The 22,187-nt window shown below is 40.1% G+C and overlaps 2 protein-coding genes across 2 annotated transcripts; one reads left to right on the top strand and one right to left on the bottom strand.

Annotated features, from left to right (window-relative positions):
* The first annotated feature begins 706 nt into the window (after window positions 1-706).
* On the top strand, window positions 707-1,994 carry LOC108602393 (chymotrypsin-1). The gene is made up of 2 exons (XM_017990505.1): window positions 707-1,382; window positions 1,445-1,994. Exons 1-2 carry the CDS (start codon window positions 738-740, stop codon window positions 1,634-1,636), a joined length of 837 nt encoding a protein of 278 aa, XP_017845994.1. The 5' UTR covers window positions 707-737; the 3' UTR covers window positions 1,637-1,994.
* A 1,236-nt stretch (window positions 1,995-3,230) lies between these two features.
* Window positions 3,231-4,323, bottom strand: LOC108602022 (phosphoglycerate mutase 2). Its single transcript, XM_017990025.1, has one exon. The coding sequence runs from the start codon at window positions 4,244-4,246 to the stop codon at window positions 3,356-3,358; it is 891 nt and encodes a 296-aa protein (XP_017845514.1). The 5' UTR covers window positions 4,247-4,323; the 3' UTR covers window positions 3,231-3,355.
* Window positions 4,324-22,187: the final 17,864 nt, after the last annotated feature.

A 22,187-nucleotide genomic window follows, 5' to 3' on the forward strand; every position in this document is an offset into this window, starting at 1 on the left:
TTTACTTTAGCTATCACTTTTTGTTATTCTACGCTCTAAAATAGTTCAGCGAGTATCTATAGTTGTTACTTCTTCGACATCCCCAAACCAAAGAGACCGGATCTCGACTTTTGACTCTCCAAGACAACTTTTTCTTTTCCGCTTTTCACTACGACCAACTTCATGTTGTTCGTCATCAGTGGTCTATCTTATCTTATATCTATCATTATATAATAATACGGTCCTTTCAAGCACTACAAACACTACGGAGCCGCTAGAGCTCACAGTCTAAATAGAATTATGCGACATATACATGATATAGTATATAGACAATACTATATGTATATTTAATAAAAAAAATTACATGCACATTAATCAGCATTTGATTGATAAATTAAATTAAATGTAATTCATACATATTACTTAATAACTATACATCAAATTGCATTTAGTTGTTGTTGGAATTTACTATAGCTTTATAAACGGTACTACTCTTGCTGCTGTTTTAGTTAAATTATATAATTGATTAAAAATAAGCTTAGATCTCTTTCTACTTAACTTGTAGACTCTTTGTTCTTTATTATACAGCGTACTGAATGAACTTGAACTTAAACAAGCTACAATAAATATGGAAGTTATATAATATTTATCAAGCAAATAACAAAGATATATATGCTTGCCAAATTTTGCAGATAAGAATTCAGCAGCTGCAGCTATAAAAAGTCTTGAGTGTGCAACATTTTTATCATTTTATCGCAATGTTACAGACATATCAACAGCTGCTGAAACATACACTTGTGTTCTATCTGTGCTTGGAGCTGGTGGCGCCAATGCATCTGGAACTGGATGCACGCATCAATGGCGGGCAGCTGATGAATGAGTCGGTGCCGTTTCAGGTGTCGATGCAAATGCTGCGACGTGGACGCTGGCAACACTTCTGCAGTGGCTCCATCATCAGCGAGCAGCATGTGCTGACTGCAGCGCACTGCGTGGACAAGCTTAGGCCGGAAAACATGACTGTGCTGGTGGGCAGCAACAATTGGCAGTCGGCTGGTGGCATGCGGCATAAGCTGGCGGCGGTGCATGTGCATGCGAAATATGCAAGTGTTCCACGCATTGTCAACGACATCGCAGTGCTTAGGGTCAGCACAAAGTTTGCGCTGCAACGTCCCGAGCTGAGTAGCGTGTCTTTGGGTGGCGCTGAGCGCATTGGCAGCAAGGCGCGTGTGCGTTTAACTGGCTGGGGCTCAACTGTGGCCGAGACTGGGGCGCCGCAGCTGCCGGCGCGTCTGCAGGTGTTAAACTATCAGACCATTTCGAATGAGGAATGCGCGCAGAAAGGATTTCGCGTTACGGCGAGCGAGATTTGTGCGCTGGCTACGCTTGGCCAAGGCGCATGTGTGGTAAGCAGGCGGCTTTTCAGCTTGCAACTTAATGTTGGCTTAAAAACTTGTCTAATTTGCAGGGCGACTCGGGCGGTCCGCTGATCTTGTCGAGCGGCAAGTGTCAGCTGGTGGGCATTGTCTCCTATGGCACGAGCACCTGCGCTCAAGGCAAACCTGATGTGTATACGCGCGTGTCTAGCTTTCTGCCCTACATCAAGCAAATCCTGCAGCAGGACGCGGCTCTTTATAAACAAGCTTTATTGCAAGACTAATAAATTCTGTTGTGGTTTACATATTATGGCGCTTTTTGCTTTTATTTCTTTTTTGGCGGCTAATTAAAAATCTTGTTCAATATTCGCCACAGTCTCTGTGCTTGCCTTGGCTTGGGCTGCATCTTCATCCTAGGCTCGGCTCCATGCACCATGATAAATGCAAAAAGCAATTTATCGCACATTTAACTCAATTCAGTTTCTTTATGTATCCCCAGACCTCAGTCGTAGTCGTCGCTGCACACTGCCAGACAAAGTTTCGCTGACACGCACACACAACTAAAACGTCGACTCCAGCTCCAAGTCCAACTCCAACTCCAGCTGGCTGTTCAACTGTTGAGCGAGCACTGGACTGGCGAACTGTGTGGTGGTGTCTGCTGCGCTTGTAATTCGATATTAGATTTTATGTGCGACAAATACAAACTGCAAACATTTTTATGTTTCTCGCAAATTTGTATTTGTAGTGGAAAGAATTGAAGATGCGCCCTTTTGGCGCTCGCCCATGCTCTTTAATTAAGTTTAAATGCACTAAGGCGCGCACTTAACTAAACAAACTAAGCAAGTAGGTTTTAAAATAAATTATTTAAAATTTGTAGAGCAATTGATATGGAGATATTCACGTAAAAACTCTCAGATGCATTCAAATCGAAGTTGGCATTCTACTTCCAAAAATGTTACGCTTGACTTTTGCCATAAAAATAAATTAAACATTAAATTTATTTAAATGCATCAAGCATTTATTTAATAGGTAGATAGATAAATATAAATTTAGAATTTCATTTATATAAGCTAAGACAGTTTAGATAAGTTGGGTGCATATATTAAAATAAAAAGAGAACAACACACTCGACGTTTTATACACTTTGGTAAAAATCAAGCATACGTAGATTTTATAGCTCTAATAGACTTTGCTATATAATTGTTCCTAATATTAAATTCACTTCTTCTCTCTGTCGCTTACCTTAGCCCAATTTCAAAATAAATTGTTACTCTAATATTGCTTTAATATTTCAATTTGTTTGTCTGAACTTTTATGTCTTCCTGCATTTCAGTTCCTGTTTAGTCGACTTGTCTCTACTTGTTAATAACAGCACAAACAAGTTTCAGCTGCAAACAATATTGTAGCTAAATAAATAAATATTAGCTGTGTGTGCTTGTAATGTGAGAATTTGTATTTGAAGAGAGCGTCTGCTATGGGTAGAGACGCGCTTATGGCTGAGCGCATAAATTCATTTAGATCAATCAATTCAATTTGTTTGTCAATAAAAACCTAAATGAGTATTTCATTTAAACAAATTAAAATTCGACCCATTTGAATGTCGCGCACAAAATTCCAGCCACAACAACAGTCAACGACGACGACGACGACTCATCAGCGTAACCAAGTGAACCCATACACCAATTAAAATTGACGCAGTCTGGACCTGGCTGCTGGTTGCGCATACTCTGATTTCTTAACGATCTCAATATGAATATGGAATATGGCGTTCCACAGGCGCAGAAATACACAAAGTGTAGTGAGCTTGTCTTTGTTGACTTTTCATTGTCAATTAAAATCAAATAAATTTATTTGCTGCTTGACATACAGAGATTCGACCAAGCTCGCTGCCCAGCTGGGAGGAGACTCTGTTTAGCATGCAAGTGCATTGAGGCAATATCAGTTTGACCTTCCGCAATTTTATTCAACACAACACAACATTTTGAGTGAAAACAGCAGTTTGGCTACTTGGCCTTGCCCTGCTTGGCCACAGACTCCATGGCCTTCTTTACAGTCTCGGCATCGCCGAGAAACTTCATGGGTGCCAGTGGCTTAATCTGCGCATCCAGCTCGTAGACGAACGGTATGCCAGTGGGTATATTTAGCTCCATGATGGCCTCGTCGGACAGCTGATCCAGATGCTTGACAATGCCGCGCAGACTGTTGCCATGAGCAGCGAGTATAATGCGCTTGCCCTGCTTGATCTGCGGCACTATCACATCGTTCCAATAGGGCAGCGTGCGCTCTATGGTCAGCTTGAGTGACTCCGCATTGGGAAACTCACAGGGCTGCGGCTCGTCTTTGTAGCGTGCATCCTTATGTATTGCCTTGTAGTACTTGTGATCCTCTTCCATGGGCGGCGGCGGCGTATCGAAGCTGCGGCGCCATATCTTAACCTTTTCCTCACCGAACTTCTTTGCCGTCTCCGCTTTATTCAGTCCTGTCAGTCCGCCATAGTGACGCTCATTGAGTCGCCAGCTCTTGCATATGGGTATCTTGGTCTGCTCGCTAACCTCCAGCACCGCCTGCAGTGTATCATGTGCTCGCTTCAGCAGCGACGTATGCGCCAAATCGAACTTTAGCTTTGCATCCTTCACTGCTTTGCCCGCTGCACAAGCCTCCTGTTTGCCCTTCTCAGTCAGCTGCGCATCGTACCAGCCGCAGAATAAATTCTGCTCATTCCATTCGGACTGACCATGGCGCACCATTACTATAACAAACTTTTTCTTGTTATCTCCAGCTGGACCAGCGCACTTTGGTGTTGCCTTGGATAAGCTTCTTGAGTGGCTCAACTTGCTGCTTAGTAAGCAGCTTAGGCATTGGCTGAGGTTATTTATTTTCATAATTGCAGTCATGCTTGTTCTTGATATGCAGAATTTTGAAAACAATATTAGAAATATATTTCAGCTACAGAGCAGTTGCTACTTTGATCGTCAAGCTATTTAACAGCTGCTTTAAAATTTTTAAAATTATTTTATTTATGCCTTGGAGGATCTGCAGCATGGGCGTATTAATTATAATTTTTTTTAGAATTCTTTCTAAAATTGTATTCATTTTATACTCATGCTTATGTCAGCTGTAAGTCAATTCCCAGACAATATGAAGAGCTTGCTATTCTGTGCTTAATCGAAGAAATTAAGAACAGAGTTTGTCAGTTAATTTATCAAAATATTTTAAGCTTATTTAAAATACAAGATTGGAATAAATTAGCTTAAGGCAAATAAGAGTTCAGCTAAATGGTGTCGAATTTAAATATCTACGCTATTTAGACTAATGAAAATATATTTAAAAAGCATCTCAATAAGAAGAGTTGAGTAAAGATTTCAATAAAATGTTACTAATTATTATATTATAGCAAGCTATTTTATATATTGAATACAATTTGAGCTTGGATTATCCTATATACATCTGCTAAGTTTAAATTGTTAGCTTATCCATTTTGAAACTACAAACTGCAGCTTCTGCGCCATTGACTTAAATCAAATCTGGGCATAAAACAAGTGACAGCTGAATGCTCCATGCTTGTCAATAAAATCAAAGATTTGTGCTGCTGCATCTCGGACTTGAACGACTTCATTCTGGGTCTGGCTGCCAAAGATGAGGCTCATGAGTGTCAAGCAGCAGCAGCAGCAGCAGCAGCAGCAGCAGCAGTTGCATGCCATAAAGAGCTTTTATGGTTGCACTGATGGACACTGGCCGAGTCCGGTGGCAACCGAAGATGATAAATTGTCCAGTGGAAAGCCATTTGCTGGAGCAGGCTACCATAGATCAGCGGCAGCACTAGCACCAGCAACAGCAACAGCACCAGCTGTAGTGCCTGGTAAGATTAGACAATTTGTAGTGAAGCCTGCGCATAGAGATTTGCCTCCAAGCGCCACTCAGGTGGCGTGTGGAGTGGAGTGGGCCAAGCGTTCAGTTCAGGCGTTTCACAGTTGCCTCGTGTTAATTGAAAATTGTACGGTAATGTTGCTTATCGCTTGGCTATCAGGCAATGTCTGGCGTTGCGTTTGCGCCAGCGCTGGGTGCCAGTTTGTGGTCATGTTTGGGGCCTGGGGTTTGTTTTTTTGGGTTTGCGTGTCTCCATGTTAGATGCGCGTGTGCAATGCGCGCCACACCTTGAGGCAGGCGCAGGCCTCACGCATTGAGAGTCTCGAGGTGTTTGATAAAAATCCCAAAAGCCAGCCTTGCGCTTTATAAATTTTGCTGTTGAAATTTTTCCTCTTAACGTGTGCGGCGGCTGGCGGTGAAAATTTTTCAAACGCTATTGATTTTTTTTTCTTTTTTTTTTTTGTTGTGTTTTTTGTCAACTTTCATGTGAACGCACTTAAAAATATTTATCGCCTCTGACATTTTTTGTGACTTTAATTGCTTAGGCTGGTAAGTAGTTGTCGTCGTCTAGTGCTTCTATCGCTGCTCGCTTGGCACCTGCGCTGGGGCTTAACGCGTCATAAGCTGTGCCTTAAACAGACTAAGCAGTTGACACGATTCACGGCTTAATTGCTTTTAGCCCAATGATTGATGATAGCGAGTGCGAGGCGAGCCTAGAGCTGCGACTTTAAATTTCATGCCACATGTGCAACACGTAGCGTTGCGCCTAATAACTTAATAACTTTTTCAATTTTCTTTGCCAAAAACTAAAGCTACAGGTCAGCAATAGAGTCATGTGTGTTGTGTATTGACCAAAACACGCGCCGCTGTCCAAGACCCCGAAATGAAATTGCAACCGCCACCAAGCGGTAGCAACTACGCAGCTGCAACTTGCAACCTGCTGCTGCATCCAAGTCTTTCTCTCACACACACACGTAGCGCGGCCATGAACTTTGCACGCTTAACCTCTCTCGTGTGGTGGCTAATGTTGCAGTTGCAATTGCAATTGCCAGCAATTGTTGCTGTTGCTGTTGTTGTTGTTTTTGTTGAATTTCGGCTCGTACCTGCACCAATTTGAGCAGCTGGCCATATGTGCTTTGATCTCATTTTCCGTTTTTCCGCGGCTAATTTGCATTTTTATTATAACTGCTCAGGATAATTTGCTGCAGCTGCCAATGATTGCTAAACTAATTTTAAATTTATCAATAGTTTTTAATAAACATTTTATGTTTGATTTTTATTGCTCTGTTCCCAGCCGCGCCACCCAAGCAAACTTGGGAACACGCCTAGTCTCAAGGCTTGTGAGCAAGCAATTTAGTCTCAGCGTCAGCCTCAGCCCAAGCTGCATGTGGGTGTGTGAAATAGGGCTAAACTCCAGGCTGGCTCTATGCGTGCCTTAGCCGCTTGGACATGGACATGGACATGGAAGTTGCTTGCGCTGAGCGCAGCATGCGATTTCATTTTGATAATAATGGCAAAGGCAAATAATTATAATGATCATGATTACAATCATTGACTCTGGCAGCATCTCTAGCTGCTGTTGTTGTGTGTGGCTGGCTGGCGTGGCTACAAACTTGGCCAATGACTAAGCAATTTACCGTTTTGTATAGATTTCAAAGCCTGCCATTGTTGGCCGCCAGCTCCTAAGCCAAAGCATCTTCAGCTCCAACAGCGCAAGAGCCGATAGATGCAGCCTCTCTCTCTGTCTGTGGCACATCTTCAATGAAATTTCAGGTCAATTGTCTTCGGCTGTCTGGGAGACTCTATACAGGTCCATAGAGGCAGCCACAGCAGACCGCAGCTCGGCAATATGTTTGCAATTTTCCATTTTCGTGCAGAATTGTTAGTTTCTTAAACATAAAAATACGCTAAGCTTATGGGGTATATTAGCTATAAGTTTTTGAATTGAAGACATTGTCAATTCCATAAAAGTACTTAAATTAAATTTAGTTTGAAGTCAAAAGTAATATTTTGTTAATATTAATAAGTATTTATTTTAGTACCACTTTTGTTGGTTTAATTTAAACAAATTAATTAGACTTAATCCAATTATTGATCTATATATTTGCTAAAACTTATTTATACAAATTGTAATCAAACATTTAACACTTTTGTAGCTTGAATAGTTAAGTTGTCAAACTATGTTTGGAATAAAATTTAGTTTGAAGTCAAGGTAAGCAATCAATCTGTTAATATTAATAAGTATTTCTTTTACTATCAGTTTTGATGATTTCATTAAACTTAAACCAATTAGTTATCTATATTTTTATTAAAATTTATTTATGCAAATTGTAAGCAAACATTTAACACTTTTGTAGCTTGAATAGTTTAGTTGTCAAATTATTTTGTGAATTAAATTTAAATTGAAGTTAAAGTGAACAAGCCTTTTGTTAATTCTAATAAGTATTTTCTTTTACTATCACTTCTGATGGTTTAATGTAAACAAATTTATTAAACTTATTGATCTACATATTTGCTGAAACTTATTTATACAAATTGTAATGAAACATTTAACACTTTTGTAGCTTGAATAATTTTCAAACTATTTGTTGCAATACTTTAGCAGCGACTTTATGAATTAAGAGCATTTAAACGTCGTTGTTCAATTGAAGTTTTACAGTCTTTGTTGTTGTTCTTTTACTGCGCTCTTTGGACTGCACACTGGCTGCGTAGGCGCTTTCACAGATTAATTGAAGTCATAAGCAATTGTAAACTTATCGCTTTTTGGTCTCGCAGCAGACGGCAGACGAATAGCTTGGAAGATGGAAGCGTTTGGATTACTTATTTTCTTCTCTCTGTGGTTTTTCTTCTTGTTTTTTTTTTATTGCGGTTTCTTCGATTTATCGATTTGCAGTGGGTAACAACAACAGCGAAAACATTTGCGCTAAAGTCAACCACAATGACAGTTATATTATTTTTATTGTTGTTGCATTTTGTTTGGTGTTGGCGTTTGCTTAATTTGTTGCTATATTTGATTGTGGCACACTTTAGCGCAATTATTTGATTGCTTTTCTATTAAGTACCGATACAGTGCAAAAGTTCAACAATCAGTAGCCCAATGGCAGTTCGATTATATCATCAATGTGGCGGCTTTCGAGGTTAAATTCCATTTGCTAAATCGGACGTACAATTAAGTGAATGTAGATAGAGACAGAAATAAATATAAGAAAAGACTATAAAATAGCATAAGCTGCAAATAAACTATTTAAATGTATTACAGCTTGATGTTGCGCATACGCCATGCATGCCAGCTTCAGAATTTTACATTTGTTGCATAACAATAATAAACTTTTGCCAAGCGTTTGTGCGTGACAACAATTATAGCGCGTCGAATTGAAAGCCTGCAGGCGCAGCATGTGTGCCTGGCGAAAGGATAAAAGCCGGATGTCAAAATATGGGTAATAAATGCGCTAAACAGCCGCTGCTGCCAGATAATACACTTTGGCCACATCTGTGTGTGTGTGTGTGTGTGTGTGCACACACCAGAGATGATGAGTTAAAAGGCAAATGGCTAATGGAAATGTGACAGGCTCTGCCTGTTGCCCAGGAGCACTTTATTGGCCCCACACACACACACACGCACACATATGCAAATAGCTGTGTGGCAACGCCGCATGAATTTAGTGGTTGCGGAAGTTATGCGACATTAGAGCAATTTTATTGCCTTGTCTTGAAAGTTTGCTTACGCTGCTTGGCATAAATGAAAAGACGCGACGCGAATTGAAATTCATGGGGCACCCTTAGTCGCGTCCTAGCCAAGTCGAGCAGTCAAGTTGAGCGTGCCGCAAGCGTTAATCTCTGTTGCTTTGCATATGAGTGGGTGGGGCTGGGGCTGGGTTGGGTGGTTACTCCGCCTAACAAGCGTGTAAATATGAGCATAACATATGTTTGTTTACTTATTCCTTCGCTGTTTGTGAATTTTCGGAGACAAACAATTAAAATGTTGTTGCGACTTTAATTGAAAATTAATTGTTACTGCCTTCGAGTGCGCACACTTATGCATATGGCCGCCGAGCTTATTATTTTAATTAATTTTTAGCTACACACAGCTCTAGTTTACAGCTGAAAATTAACGAATTTTTCTGCAGGCGCGCTCGAAACAAGTTTGATAAATTGTTTACGGCCACAGATTTGACAAATTTGCTAATTCTTACGCCTTGGACAGTTTTTAATTACTCCGCGTAGAGTTGACAGCAGCACAATTAAGCGAACGTAGCTGCCATTTAACCAAATGGAAAAGTGCAAATATTGTCAGAGCGTTTGAATGAATCCCAAGCAGTGACATTTCAAGCAAAAGCAAGAGTCAGGCAAGAGCTAAAGATGCCCGAAATACCCACACAGAACATCATTAGTGAGCTGCTTCTGCTGCTGCTCAGGGGTTAGGGGATGGCTGCTCCGACTCCTGCTTGACTTTGTCTTTGGCCCAAAAGTCAGTGCTTTAGAAAATTGACAAACGCAAGGCGAAATGTAAACAGCAAGCGGAAATATTCAAGCTCAGTCTGTCTCGCTTACACTTATGCGCAGATTTTCTAAAACTAAAATAATTTGCTAATATTTGCACAGCAGCAAAGTTGAGAGACGCCACAGCCGCCGCGCCACATCATTAATTACTCCTGCCACAAGCTGAGGAGTCGCTTTGGCTCTCACTCAGGCTCTGGCTCAGGCTCAGTTTCGGGTTTGCTGCAATTTACGTGGATTTTCTAGTTGCAGCATTTGAAAGGCTGTTAATTAATAAAAATTTGCAATGGAATTTCACAATTTAGCAGGCAGCAACAATTAATCGTCGCTTATTTTGCAATGAATACTGTAAACTGTTTGAAAGATTAAATCAATTAGCATTATAAGTAAAAGGTTAAAGCTAAAGTTAAATTAAGACATACATTATAATTATTAATGAATGGAAATAAAAGAAAGGTTCTATAATTTATTTAGCGAAACAAAGTCATATGTAATTATAAAAAATTCTCAACAATTTAATAATGTCCATAAGTTTATATAGGCTGCTCAGATATTTTTAAAACTTTCAAACCACAATTACTTAAATGACAAGTAAAGCGAAATTTACCATAATAATAAATTAATTATTTATGCAGTTTTATCCGTTTATAGCACACATCCGTTTATAGCAAATATGAATTTGCCATAAATATGTGTCGCACTCTGTTAAATATTCTGTAAACTGTGCCAATTTGAAATATGCTCACTGCAAATGCTCAACAAGAATGCAAAGAGAACTGGACGAAACTCAAACGCGCTCAATTCACGCACTCAACACATGCACACACACACACCACTGTAGATTGAGCGTAAACTAGAAAGCAACGCCCCTTGCTGCGAGAGAGCGACTGAACTGCGTTTCTCATTTGTGTAAGTGAGAGAGCATAGCAGTGGCGGCGCTCATTTTTATTTGTTAATCAAATCGTGTGCTACTCTAACCTTCGGACTTGCACTATGAGCTCCAAACGCACAGCTCCAAGTGCGTGAGAGCGAGACAGCAAATCGATTTTAGTATGTTTAAATTATAGAGGAAACACGCCAAATGAGAAATTTTCCAGTTAGAGGCGGCAAGGCAAATGCGACAGTGAAGTGGAGCACGCTGCTCCCAGCGCCAGCAGCAGCAAAATACGAAAAAATAACGACAGCGGGATGCTGTGGTGCGCTTAACGGTTTCTAGTCAATCTTGTTTTGTTGTTCGCTTATGCTTATCAGGGGCCCGGTTCGCTTATCACGCTGAGTAATGAATTTCTCGTGTGGTTGTCACTGAGGCTCTGAGGCTCCTCTAGCTGCTGCTGTTTTGTTTTTGGAGAGAAGCCATAAAATATTGAGATTTTTACAGTTGCAGGCTTATCAGCCACAGCCAAACGTCTATAAAGATTAAACAAAAAATAAATTTCGAAAAAAACGTATAAAAATAAAAAACCATGTGACATAAGCGCGCAGATAACTGCGAAGTCCGCTTCGAATTGAAAATGAAATCATATTGCTATATTTAGTTGCCAAACAATCTGCGTAATATAATTAATACTTGTTGTGCCAATAAAGTTGAACCGCACTGCCGCTTACCCCTTGAACCCGAACCCTAAACCCTTAACCAAGATCACGTTTGCCCCTTGCCCAAAAGATGCTGCTGCTCATTCATAAACATTTCTTTGCGTTTTTGGGTGTAAAACTGTTAAAAAACGAAAGAAAGAAATCATTTGTTAAAGAGTTCAGCAAAAAGGGATGAAGCTGCGCCCTTTTGTTTACAAACAGATCTTTTGAGATCAAAGATGCTTGCGCAATTTGGCAATGATACGGGTTGAGAAACCCCTTGACAAAATTTGAACTTTCTTTATTAATTGTAGTTGACATGAGATAAGAGTTGGTCAACAGTTGAGACGGGTGCATAGGTCCAGTTAAACTAGATCAACTGCCCAAGTGAAGCTGCATTTGATGGACAGCTGACCGTTAGCTCAGCAAAATTTGATTTTTTGAAACTTTTTCTCACAGTGCTCGATTTAATTTGAAATATACATAGAAAACTTGCTTTGCTTATTTAATTTTTTAAATTTCTATTTAGTTACATGCTGTACTTTGTTTTTAGGCGCATAAAAATCAAATTAGTCACATCAGAGCGATAAAAATTATAATTAATGTTACTGCATGCTGAACAGTTAACTGCATTTAATTTTTTCCACTTTCCTGAGGGTGCAAATGAAAATATCGTTACAAAAATGTCAAAAAAGTAAGGAAAAAATCATGAAAACTGCAAACGGAACTATTCGCAATGGAAAATGTGCATTGAAAATTGGCTAAAAATAATGTCAAGCGTAACGAGGGACAGCGCTAAGGATCTCAGACTGGGACTGGGGTGGCGGGCATAAGAGAAAATTTTTGCATATAAACGAAAAACCAGCGGCATAGAAAATTGTTGCGAATTTTGTTGATGCTGCCGCTGCCACACCCCACTGTATGTTTCACCTTTGACCCAATTTCTTTAGCTTGGCAAATATTTTTGCATCTTTTGCCTTTTGCATATGTGTCTGTGTGTGTGTGTGTGTGTGCATATGAACCTTTTGAATAAATTTCCTTGCCTGCGTCAAAGGCAAACAAATAGATTTGCTTGCTTTTCCTTTCAGCACGCATTACGATAAGGAAAATCTCTCAATACAAAAGCCGCGTGTCTACGGGTAGCGCCTATTTCCATTATTTTTTATATATACAAAGAGTATAATTCAATATTTTTTGCAGTTGACTTTATTATTTTTGTTTACGTCGCTGCACAAATATTTATTGACAGCTCCAGAGTGTTGAGCCTAACGGAATTTTCGCGCATTTTTGCTACAATTTGGAAAGAAAATAATAAGAAAATGGCTACGCATTTTAATTATGTGCAGCATAAATAACAAATTAACTACAGTTGCTGCACTGGCGTAGTTTCAATATCAAATTGAGTTTATCACACTTTCATAAAATTGGCTAAATGTCCAACCAAATAGCAATGGATTGCAACTGTCTTTTGTCAATGCGAATTTAATACGCTACATAAAAACGAACGCGGGAAGATTGGAAGATGGTGCTAATTGAATTAGGCAAGTATTGAGACATTGCGAGGACATCTGCCTTCAATTTCGTTGGCGCAATAGTCAAGTATATAGGACTTGAGATATAACCACTGCGATATGATTGTCATGCTCATAAATGTTTTTGTAGGCTGTCACGCATAATAAGCCGCTCTGGCTTGGCGATTTCATTTTTATGATATTCGAATGAAAAATCACATTTAACGATCAGCAGAGCTGCAGCTGGACAAACAACGAAACAACCCTTCAGCCGTAGAATGACCTTTGCGCTGACCTCAAACGTCTTACATTTGCATAGTAAAAATTTCATGACTAAGCTCATGACAAAAACTTGTATTCAATTTGAGGCAAAAAACGTAGAAAACCAAATTTTAATTAAATTTCTTTAGCATCTCTAGGGATATAGTTGGAACCCTCCTCTGTGCATTGAACCATTTGATTTGCGCCTCAATCTTGGCTTAGCGTTTATCATTGATGTTAACAATAGCTGTATATATATAGCTAATGCTTTGCTGATTGACATTTCGCTGGCATTGCAATCAAAATGCTTTTTGTGTTTTTTAATTATATTTGACAAAGTTGTTAAACAAGATGTTCATTTTTTCGGCTTTTTTGCTTTTTGAGGGTTGCACAGGGTCGCGCAGCATCTTGCAGCATCTCAAGAGCTGACAGTTTGTAACTGACATTTGACCAATGGTCTGGCTGAGAAAGTTGCGCGCGTCTGTCAATCAAAAAGTTAGCTTTGGGCTAATCAAATCAGCTAATAAAGTATCAAATTAAACATTGGTTTATGCCGATTAAAAGGCAACAATAAAAAGGCAAATATAACAAAATGGGCTTACTAATGTTTTGCGGTTTGAGTTTCAAAGGATTTGATCTCAAATGGGATGCCACAAAGTCAACCGAATTGATACGGCAAAGGGGTGGCAAAGGGCTGAGCTGGGCTACCTTTGGTGGCAACGAGTTGCTGCTGCATTTGTAGGCTCAGCGGATCATATTACGCCTCAGATTGCAATCTTTAACCCGCAGCCAGGCCGCGTGCCTACAGCAGCCAACGCTGCTGCTGCTGCTGCCTCCGCTTGAGGCATCAAACTAATTACCGCATTAGGCCGACAAACTGGGCATTGACAACAACAGTGAGTGGCCACGTGGGTGTTGCCACAGTCCGCAGGCATTTAGCGTTATACAATTGTGTTTTAAAGGCAGGTTGGCTTTTACCTTTTTGATGTCTTTGTTAGTTGCAGCAGCAGCAGCAGCCGTTGCCCATTTGTGGCACAATGGTCAATGGGCAACACCTACTGTGGTTCACTTCATTGTTTGGCTGCAATTTCAATGTCATGATTTACGTGCTGACGAAAGGACCACAGGACCCAAGCCCAAGACGCACACCCACACACACACACACACAGACACAGACAAAATAGTTGAGCATATTTATGGACATTTTAGCCTTTTATGTTAGCATAGTTCCTTTGCCATTTGCGCATTTATTATTATTTCTTTTGGCTCGCTCCAAGTGACAACTATTTTAGTCTCCGGACTGAACTGGCCGCTGCCAATTGTTTTAGGCCATGTTTTTGTGGCACATGAACTTACTTCCGTAAGCAATTTCATGGTCATTTTGTGGGCGGTAAAATTGGTTTATTGTCCTTCGCACAGATGCCGCAGCAACCAACAACAGCAACAGACCCAACAGACATTTGACCATTTGGCATGTGGTTGGAGCAAAGGTGTGAATGTCTTTATGCCCAAAGGCAATAAGTTTTTTGCCAAAACTACATTTTTGTGGCATTTGATCCTCAGCCGTATGCTTGTGTAAGATTTATAATGTTTCCTTAACAAGTCTGCATAATTATTGTTGTTCAATTAAAGTCTAAGCTCTGATAAATGAATGCCTAAGTTTCATATACGCATTAAATATTTTAAACGAACAACAACAGCATAGCAAATATCTAAATATATTTACAAAATATTGGCAATAGCATGAAATAATAGATTAATCTCTAATGGAACTATTTTATATAATTTCTCTATTATTTATTTTTATCAAAGTGAATAATTCTATACTCGTTGCTGCTCTACTTACTGCTCTAATTAGTTGATGCTTAAGATCTTTCTAGTTACGAAATTCTGACACTTTTCGTAAGCTTACCAGCTGAACTTTGCCCACTGAGCTGACCTCTGGCCGCTGCTGTAGTTTCACAACCCTAACCCAAATATGAGAAGAAACCCCAAAGCGGCTCATGTGATGCTCTTGAGCTGAAGCTGCCAGCGGCCGCCGAGCGAGATCAACATCAACGTTTAACCCTTTTAATTTGCCTGGGTCAACTTTTGACCAAACTAATGACAATAAATGCGCTTGTTTTTTGTTGCTTAAACAATAAGCGAATATAACAAATGTTATATTTGAAGCAAACATATTAAAATGTCAAGTGTTGCCGCCGTCGTGTGGCAAATGTCAATACTTAACAACATTAATTATATAATAGCAGCTATGATTTTTGCTTTTTTTCGCTCTTTGCAACTTTTATTTGTTTGTCATTTGCCGCTGCGCTGGCGACGGCGGCGGCAGTTGCAAATAATTGTCGCCAAGTTTTTTTTCTCTCAAATGATTGTGGAAAATGAAATGCATTTTGATTTGGCAACAAGTTCAGCGCTCAGCGCGCAGGTTCGTGATCTGCGACTCTTTGACAATCGCTTGACATTTACAAGGCGGCTTACTTTTGTTTTTAATTAGATGCCCCACAGTTGCACAAATGCTAACTAGCTGGGTGGTCGCTGGGCTGGCCTCTCTCTTGGTCTGGGACTGGAACTGCTGATTATCGACGCCAGCGCTTAGATCTTGCCGTCGATTAAGCTGCTTAATGCCATTAACATGATTAACTGACTTAACCCAAGGCAACAACAACAACAACTACTGGCAATTGTAGGCTCTGCCTCCCGCTGGCGCTGCCCCTCTGGGAGCTGCGGCAATCGAGGGCAGTGCATAGAGTAGAGTGTGTATTCAAATCGAATTTAATTCATTCATAATTTATACAGGAGCTTTGCGTTCAGCTAATTGAACAATTGAACTCTGATCGCTTATTAATAAGCAGCTTGGAGCTGTTGGGAAAATAATTCGTTCGACTAGTAGTCGAAATTTTGATGCGTGTAAGCTCAATGCGTATGGTTGACCTATGAGGTCAACGGGGTGCGCTGGTTGGTTATTCAAAATGTCCTGGCTGGGCAGTTGAACCTGTTTGGCAGGATCGGGGTGGTCAGTGTCAAAGGTCAAAATGGACGAAAACTTCCCATGGGTCAGTCCAAACTGAACTGAAAACTGTTTTGCAACTTGAAATAAAAAACATGTTTTTAGTACGAATTTCAATTATTTTGAGTTGGCATTAAATTTTTCGTAGCTGACCTTTGAACTTAGCCAAGGCCCGTTAGTGTATAGGCCAAATAGCTTTTGCTGGGAACAAACTTCAACATGCTCAGCAACAGCAGCAGCAGCTGCAACAACAGCGCTTATCACAATAAAAACAAAAGATAGACAATCTTATTTACTTTTAGCGGCAACATTTGTTGATATCTCAACTATGCAGCTCTGACGAAATCTAACGCCAAAAACTATTTTCATGAATGAACTCAGTTCAGTTAAAAGACTTTAACAAGTGCGAGTATGCGTAATGCAGTAATAAGCAAACTGAAATGAAATGAATGAAGATCTTGGGGCTAGTTTATCAGTTGGCAAATATTTACTTTGCTAGCAGCGAAACTAGTGCATCTGGAGTTCCGGTAGTTCAACTCAGCACATGGTTTAAGGTGAACAATGTTATGGGAACGGAACGTAAATTAGTCAATGCATTTGAGACTTAAAGTCGCAGGCAAATTTGAACTTGAATGCCAGCTGGCACATCCGGCTGCTTTGCATATCTAAATAGTTGGGATCCATTTATACGATTTCCTTAAGGTTTGCATTACTTGCAACGTTAATTAGCGCGTTGACCACTTGAGCAGAGTTACTAAACCGGAACCGCTGGTTATTTAACACTTTTTTAGGGTTAGCCCCTACAGCAATCTAAATTCGAAACGTATCGAGCACGCAATTATTGATTGAAATCCAATAGTTCTCAGACACTTTGACTTTGATTGCCGTGTGGTTTCCAATTTCGTGACTGTAACTCGAGCGACTGTTACCAATATATTGATATCGAAAGGGGTGCGTGTCATAAAACAGTCAATAAACGCCCCTAGGGGTTGCTGTTGTTGCTGGTCAACCAATAATATTTAATAACAATTGCTATAAATATTGAAAGTATTATTGAGCCATAATTGCTGGTAAGGGTGCAAGCGCTTGCGTGTGAATTGTTTGAGCCGCAGCGCTTATCTTAACTAAAATTTGAGCTGCTTTAGCGATAAGCATGAGCAGCGTCTTCAACTGCAGCTTATCGTTAAGTGTTATACAGAATCAGAGCATGTCGACGAGATAATAAAGCGTAGACACTCCGATTTCAGCTCGTAAATAACTCGTTAACAACAAGGATCGTTGGTTTATATCTTTGCAACAGCGATAACAAATTTCTGTACAACATGCAACTTAAAGTTTATTAATAAAGGATGCAGCAATAATTAAAAGTAACGCTGCTTATATGGCGCGCATATGTTGCTCCCCACAAAATTCTCAATCTGCCTGTTTAACATAAAAAATTCCAATCAATTCTCACGGAAATGCTGCCTGGATTTTCTGCTTTTCCTGTAGCATAACAAATTCCAACGGGTGTATGAAATGCACGCTCCAAGCACAATTCCCCCGTTTATAGTTAAATATTGTTCGATCGCACACACACAACCATAAATTGTCATCCTCCACGGCCAAGTAGCTGTCGCAGTTGCGAGACTCGGGAGGATCCAATCCTGCCTTGGCATATTTCATGCCGCGCGTATTTTTTAACGATTGTCCAGATGTTTTTCTTACACTGTCACCATGTGTCGCATGTAAGTTTTTCAATATTCAAATACAACGTTTTGTTCTCACACTCGTAGCTCAGCTAATTTGTGATTTTTTTCTTGTTGTTTTCGGTATTGAATTTGTTGGTTGCGCGTGTTTGTTTTACGGTTATTTTCCGGCTATTGAATTCTGTCGGTTTATCGACACTTCAAGCTGACATGGATGACATGCAAGTGCTGCATGTTAAAATGATTTATTAAACTATTTATGAATAACAATTTAGCGCTACCTACACCTGTTTATAAGGCACAGCAACCTGCACATCCTGCATCCTGCGCCAGGAAATCAAACTGCTCCAAAATCACGTAAAATCAAACAGTCGCAGCAAACAGTCGTAGGCGCTTCCCAAGGATATTCAAATACCAGCAGGAAAAACTCAGTGCCCCCAGCTCTTAAATAAAATTGCTGGGGCAAGTACTGGGCCTGCGCACAGGCGGCGTAATTTGAACACCGCGAGAAATAGAATTTTCCCAATTTGAATTTTCCAACGCAAAGATTTTCCCACACACATAATATTTATTTTTAGGCTGCAAAGAAAATTAGTTTCTTTATGCTTAATTAGTGTGTTGTGTATAGAGTTTCCTATGCAGGAAATGCACGCAATTGCAAACTGGCTTGACCTTTGAACTGCGCTGCTGCTGTCCTGCACCTTGCGCTACCTGCAGCACATGCTGTGGTTTTGCTTTGTGCTCAGCCTAATTGCATTGCGAGCTGCACAAATCACGTCAAGCGGCCACAAGACCATAAACAAAGCAAGTCAAGTGCTGCTACCTGCAGGACATTGTATCCTGGGCAGCACTTTTAGCACTCGCGCTGCGGTTTTGCGCACATGTGTGCAGCTGAGTTCATTAAGAGGATCACTCAAGCTCAAATTTGTTTTGCTTTGACTGCTTTTGAAATTAAATATACAAAACTTAGGCGGCAAGCTCTGGGGACTGGCTTTGAGTATCGACTACAGCTGAAAGTTGTGGCATGTGTCGCTTTGCTTCGTTAGCCGTCTAATCGCTGTTGACGCAGCATAAATTTAGTGTTTGCCTTTTGTGGCAATTAATAACAAATGCCAAGCTCTGATCACCCCTTTTGTTTGTTTTGTCAACAAGCGCATTTGACTGTTGGGGTTTCAATAGTAATACGATCGCGGCTGCTGGGCGTGATTTTCGTCAAGGTGAGCATCAAATATTTAAAAGTAGCTGCTAGAGCTGTCAAAGTCATAACGACACTATTCTATTTTAGTCTAACCAAAAGTTCTCAGCAACTACCCCTCAGCTGCAATTAAAATTTAATTTTAAAACAAATATAATTGCATTGTCGTTTTAGTTTTTTCGCCCCCTAGACAAGCGCGCACCCCTCAGCAGCTTCAGTGCCGCTCTAGCGGGGTAAGTTGCATGCCACACTGCTGCTGCTGCTGCTGCAGGTGGTTTGTTTCATTTGCGTGCTAGTTGCACGATTACAAAACATTTACACACAGATTTTGTCACGACAGCGTCTCGTTCTCACTCTCGCTCTCGTTCGTGTTTTGTTTTTTTGAGGTCGCGCATTCAATTTTATGGTTTCCGGATCAAAAGATCATTTCCTGCAAAGGCAATATGACAGGATGCTTGAGGACTGCAGCCCACTCGGCGATTGTGGGAAAATTTCTAGTCAATCGAGCTGCATGTCCTGTCTAAAAAATAAATGTTTGTGCTTTTGATTAGGAAAATTTAGCTGCAGCACAACTCTTTGCTTTGTTATTGGTTTTTTTTATTGCAGCTGAAATTAATGCAGCCTCAGATATGTTACAAAAATCGCAGCGTGTAATTTAGTTGACTTTTATCGCTTTTGCTGACGTTACGCCGAGCGCATAAAATGCAAACAGCCAGGACATTCGCTTAGCGCATTACATGACTAAGCTGTGAATATCTTTTAAGCAGCCAGTGCCGTCTGCTGCTGCTGCTGGGCACTGAGCCAATCTCGAAGTCATATATTTGCTAACCCTTTCGCCCAACCGCCCCCCGCGCGTTCATTGGCAAAACTTTTCGCAAAACATGCATGCCACAAAGGCAGATAAGCTGCTGTGAACTATTGCCGGCTAGATAAACAAAAAAGGCAAACACACACACACACACACACACACACAGAGAGACACACACATGGGCAACGGCAAATCCTTGAAGTCCAGCGCTTGCGTAAATGATATCCCGTAGCGAAAGGATTTCCTTTATAGGCCGCTGCACACTTTAGCAACACTCACTCGAAGCAGCGTCTCACCTCGATTGTCTTTTATGAAGACGATGATGATGATGATGAAGCTCAACCCTTGCCGTGCCTTGCCTTGCCCAGTGTCCTGGCTTTTGCATATTACTCAGAATGCGGCCTGAGCTCAGTGGGATGTTTGGCATGTTGTTGTGCTGCTTGCTTCTCTGCTGTTTCTTTAGCCCATTATGCTATTTATCATAATTTTTCAATTTAACACTGCTGCATGTATACACAAGGGATCGACAACGACGATAGTTTACTGAATTGTTTACTGAATTGCGCAAACATCCTTTGACGAACTTTCCCATTGTCCAGTTGCCTTGTCCGGCTTAGGCGCTGTACTTTCCATTTTTGCATTCTCATCGATTCATCTTTCGCAAGCTGCCAATGTGTGTTTGCTCAGTGAGCAGCCCCTGCGAGACTGACTGCAGTCCTTGCGCCAAGGACATTGTTATTAATGAGCATTTTGACACTTACGTCTTGACATTTGCACAGCTGCACGGACTTTTGGTCCAGCTACAGCACAGATAATAATGAAGAAAGGTCAACTAGTCTGCTGGAAATTTAAATAAAAGTATAATTGTGTTTGATTTGTCGCTGGCTAATGATTGATTTCTATAGATGATTGAATAGTGAAAGATATATAATATTAAATTAAAACATAAATTCAGGAAGTTATGGTACAGCACAGATAATAATGAAGAAAGGTCAATTGGTCTACTGGAAATTTAAATAAATGTTTAATTGTGTTTGATTAGTTGTTGGCTAATGATTGATTTCTATAGATAAATGATTATTCAAGTTGAAGAGATATATAATATTAAATTAAAACATAAACTCACGAAGTTATGGTATCGCTAGAGCACAGATAATAATGCAGAAAGTCCTATAATTTAAATAAAAATATAATTGTGTTTGATTTGTCGCTGCCTAATGATTGATTTCTATATTGATTGAATAGTAAAGCTTTCTAACTATTAAATTAAAACATAAATTCATTGCATAAGCAAACAAAATTCTTTCGCTGCTCAAGCTGCCAGCTGCCATTAGCCCACCCCTTTGAGTGTCCTGCCTGCTGCATTGGAATGCAGGCGCTGCGTCTTTTGTGCGGATTGTTTGGCTTCAATTTGACTACAAACCATAATTTATCTTTTCAGACGTGTTGGCTGCGTTGGTCAGCGCCTGGACAATGCCCGGTTGCTGCGTCAAGGATTATTGATTATGCAAAGTTCCCGAACCGGACAATAGACAAACAAAAGGCTTATGCAAAGAAAGGGTAAGTGCATGTAAAAATCTCAGCTAGTTTCTTCAAAGGGGTTGGACTGGACAGTCGGAAATTATGAAATATTCAACTTAAAGAAAAAGTATCCCCTTACAGGCAAAGGAGAGCGCGTGTGTTTTCGCTTATTAGAGAGATAATAGTTTTTGACATTGACCGTTGTGTGTGGAGTCCTGCGCGTCGTGTTAATGGTCAGTTGCGCTATTTTGGCATGGTTAATTATTATCCTTTCGCGTCTCAGTCCGAGTGTGAGAAAGTTGCGCCTAATGATGTTCAGACTTTTGTCAAGCCAAAAGGTGAGCGCAAGGCTGATGGATGCTGATGGATTAGAGCGATAATTAATGATGCCTCACTAGCTATCTAACTGGACTGTGAAATTTCCACAAATTGACCAAATAAATGCGAGCCAAGGCAACAAAGGTAAATGGTCAATGGGTTCACAGCATTGCCCTAATTTGCTAAAACACTTTCCCATCAACCAGTTGCAAAAGATTAATTACCTTGTAAGCAATAAAGTCAACTTTAGTTTTTCATGTGTGTCAACTGTACTAGAAATTTGTGTGCGCATGTTTCATTTACATTATTATGATTGCATTTACTCACTTACAAAGCAGCTTAAGACTCTTTTTGTATTCCATTCATTGCACATCAAATTACGCATTCACATGAAGTACACGGGCGATGGGGCTCAAGTGCTCTAAGCATTATCCTTTTACGCCTTTTGTCTTGTCTCTCGAAAAGATAAGTAGTCTAAACTCTTAGCATGATGTGCTATATACTCTGTAAAAGTTAAAGCTTATCTGCTAAAGTAGAAATTAAATAAAAATAAAATTTATTGTATATAGCAGTTAAGGCTTATTTAA

The sequence above is a fragment of the Drosophila busckii genome, chromosome 3R, assembly GCF_011750605.1.
Source record: "Drosophila busckii strain San Diego stock center, stock number 13000-0081.31 chromosome 3R, ASM1175060v1, whole genome shotgun sequence".
Classification (NCBI taxonomy): Eukaryota; Metazoa; Arthropoda; class Insecta; order Diptera; family Drosophilidae; genus Drosophila; species Drosophila busckii.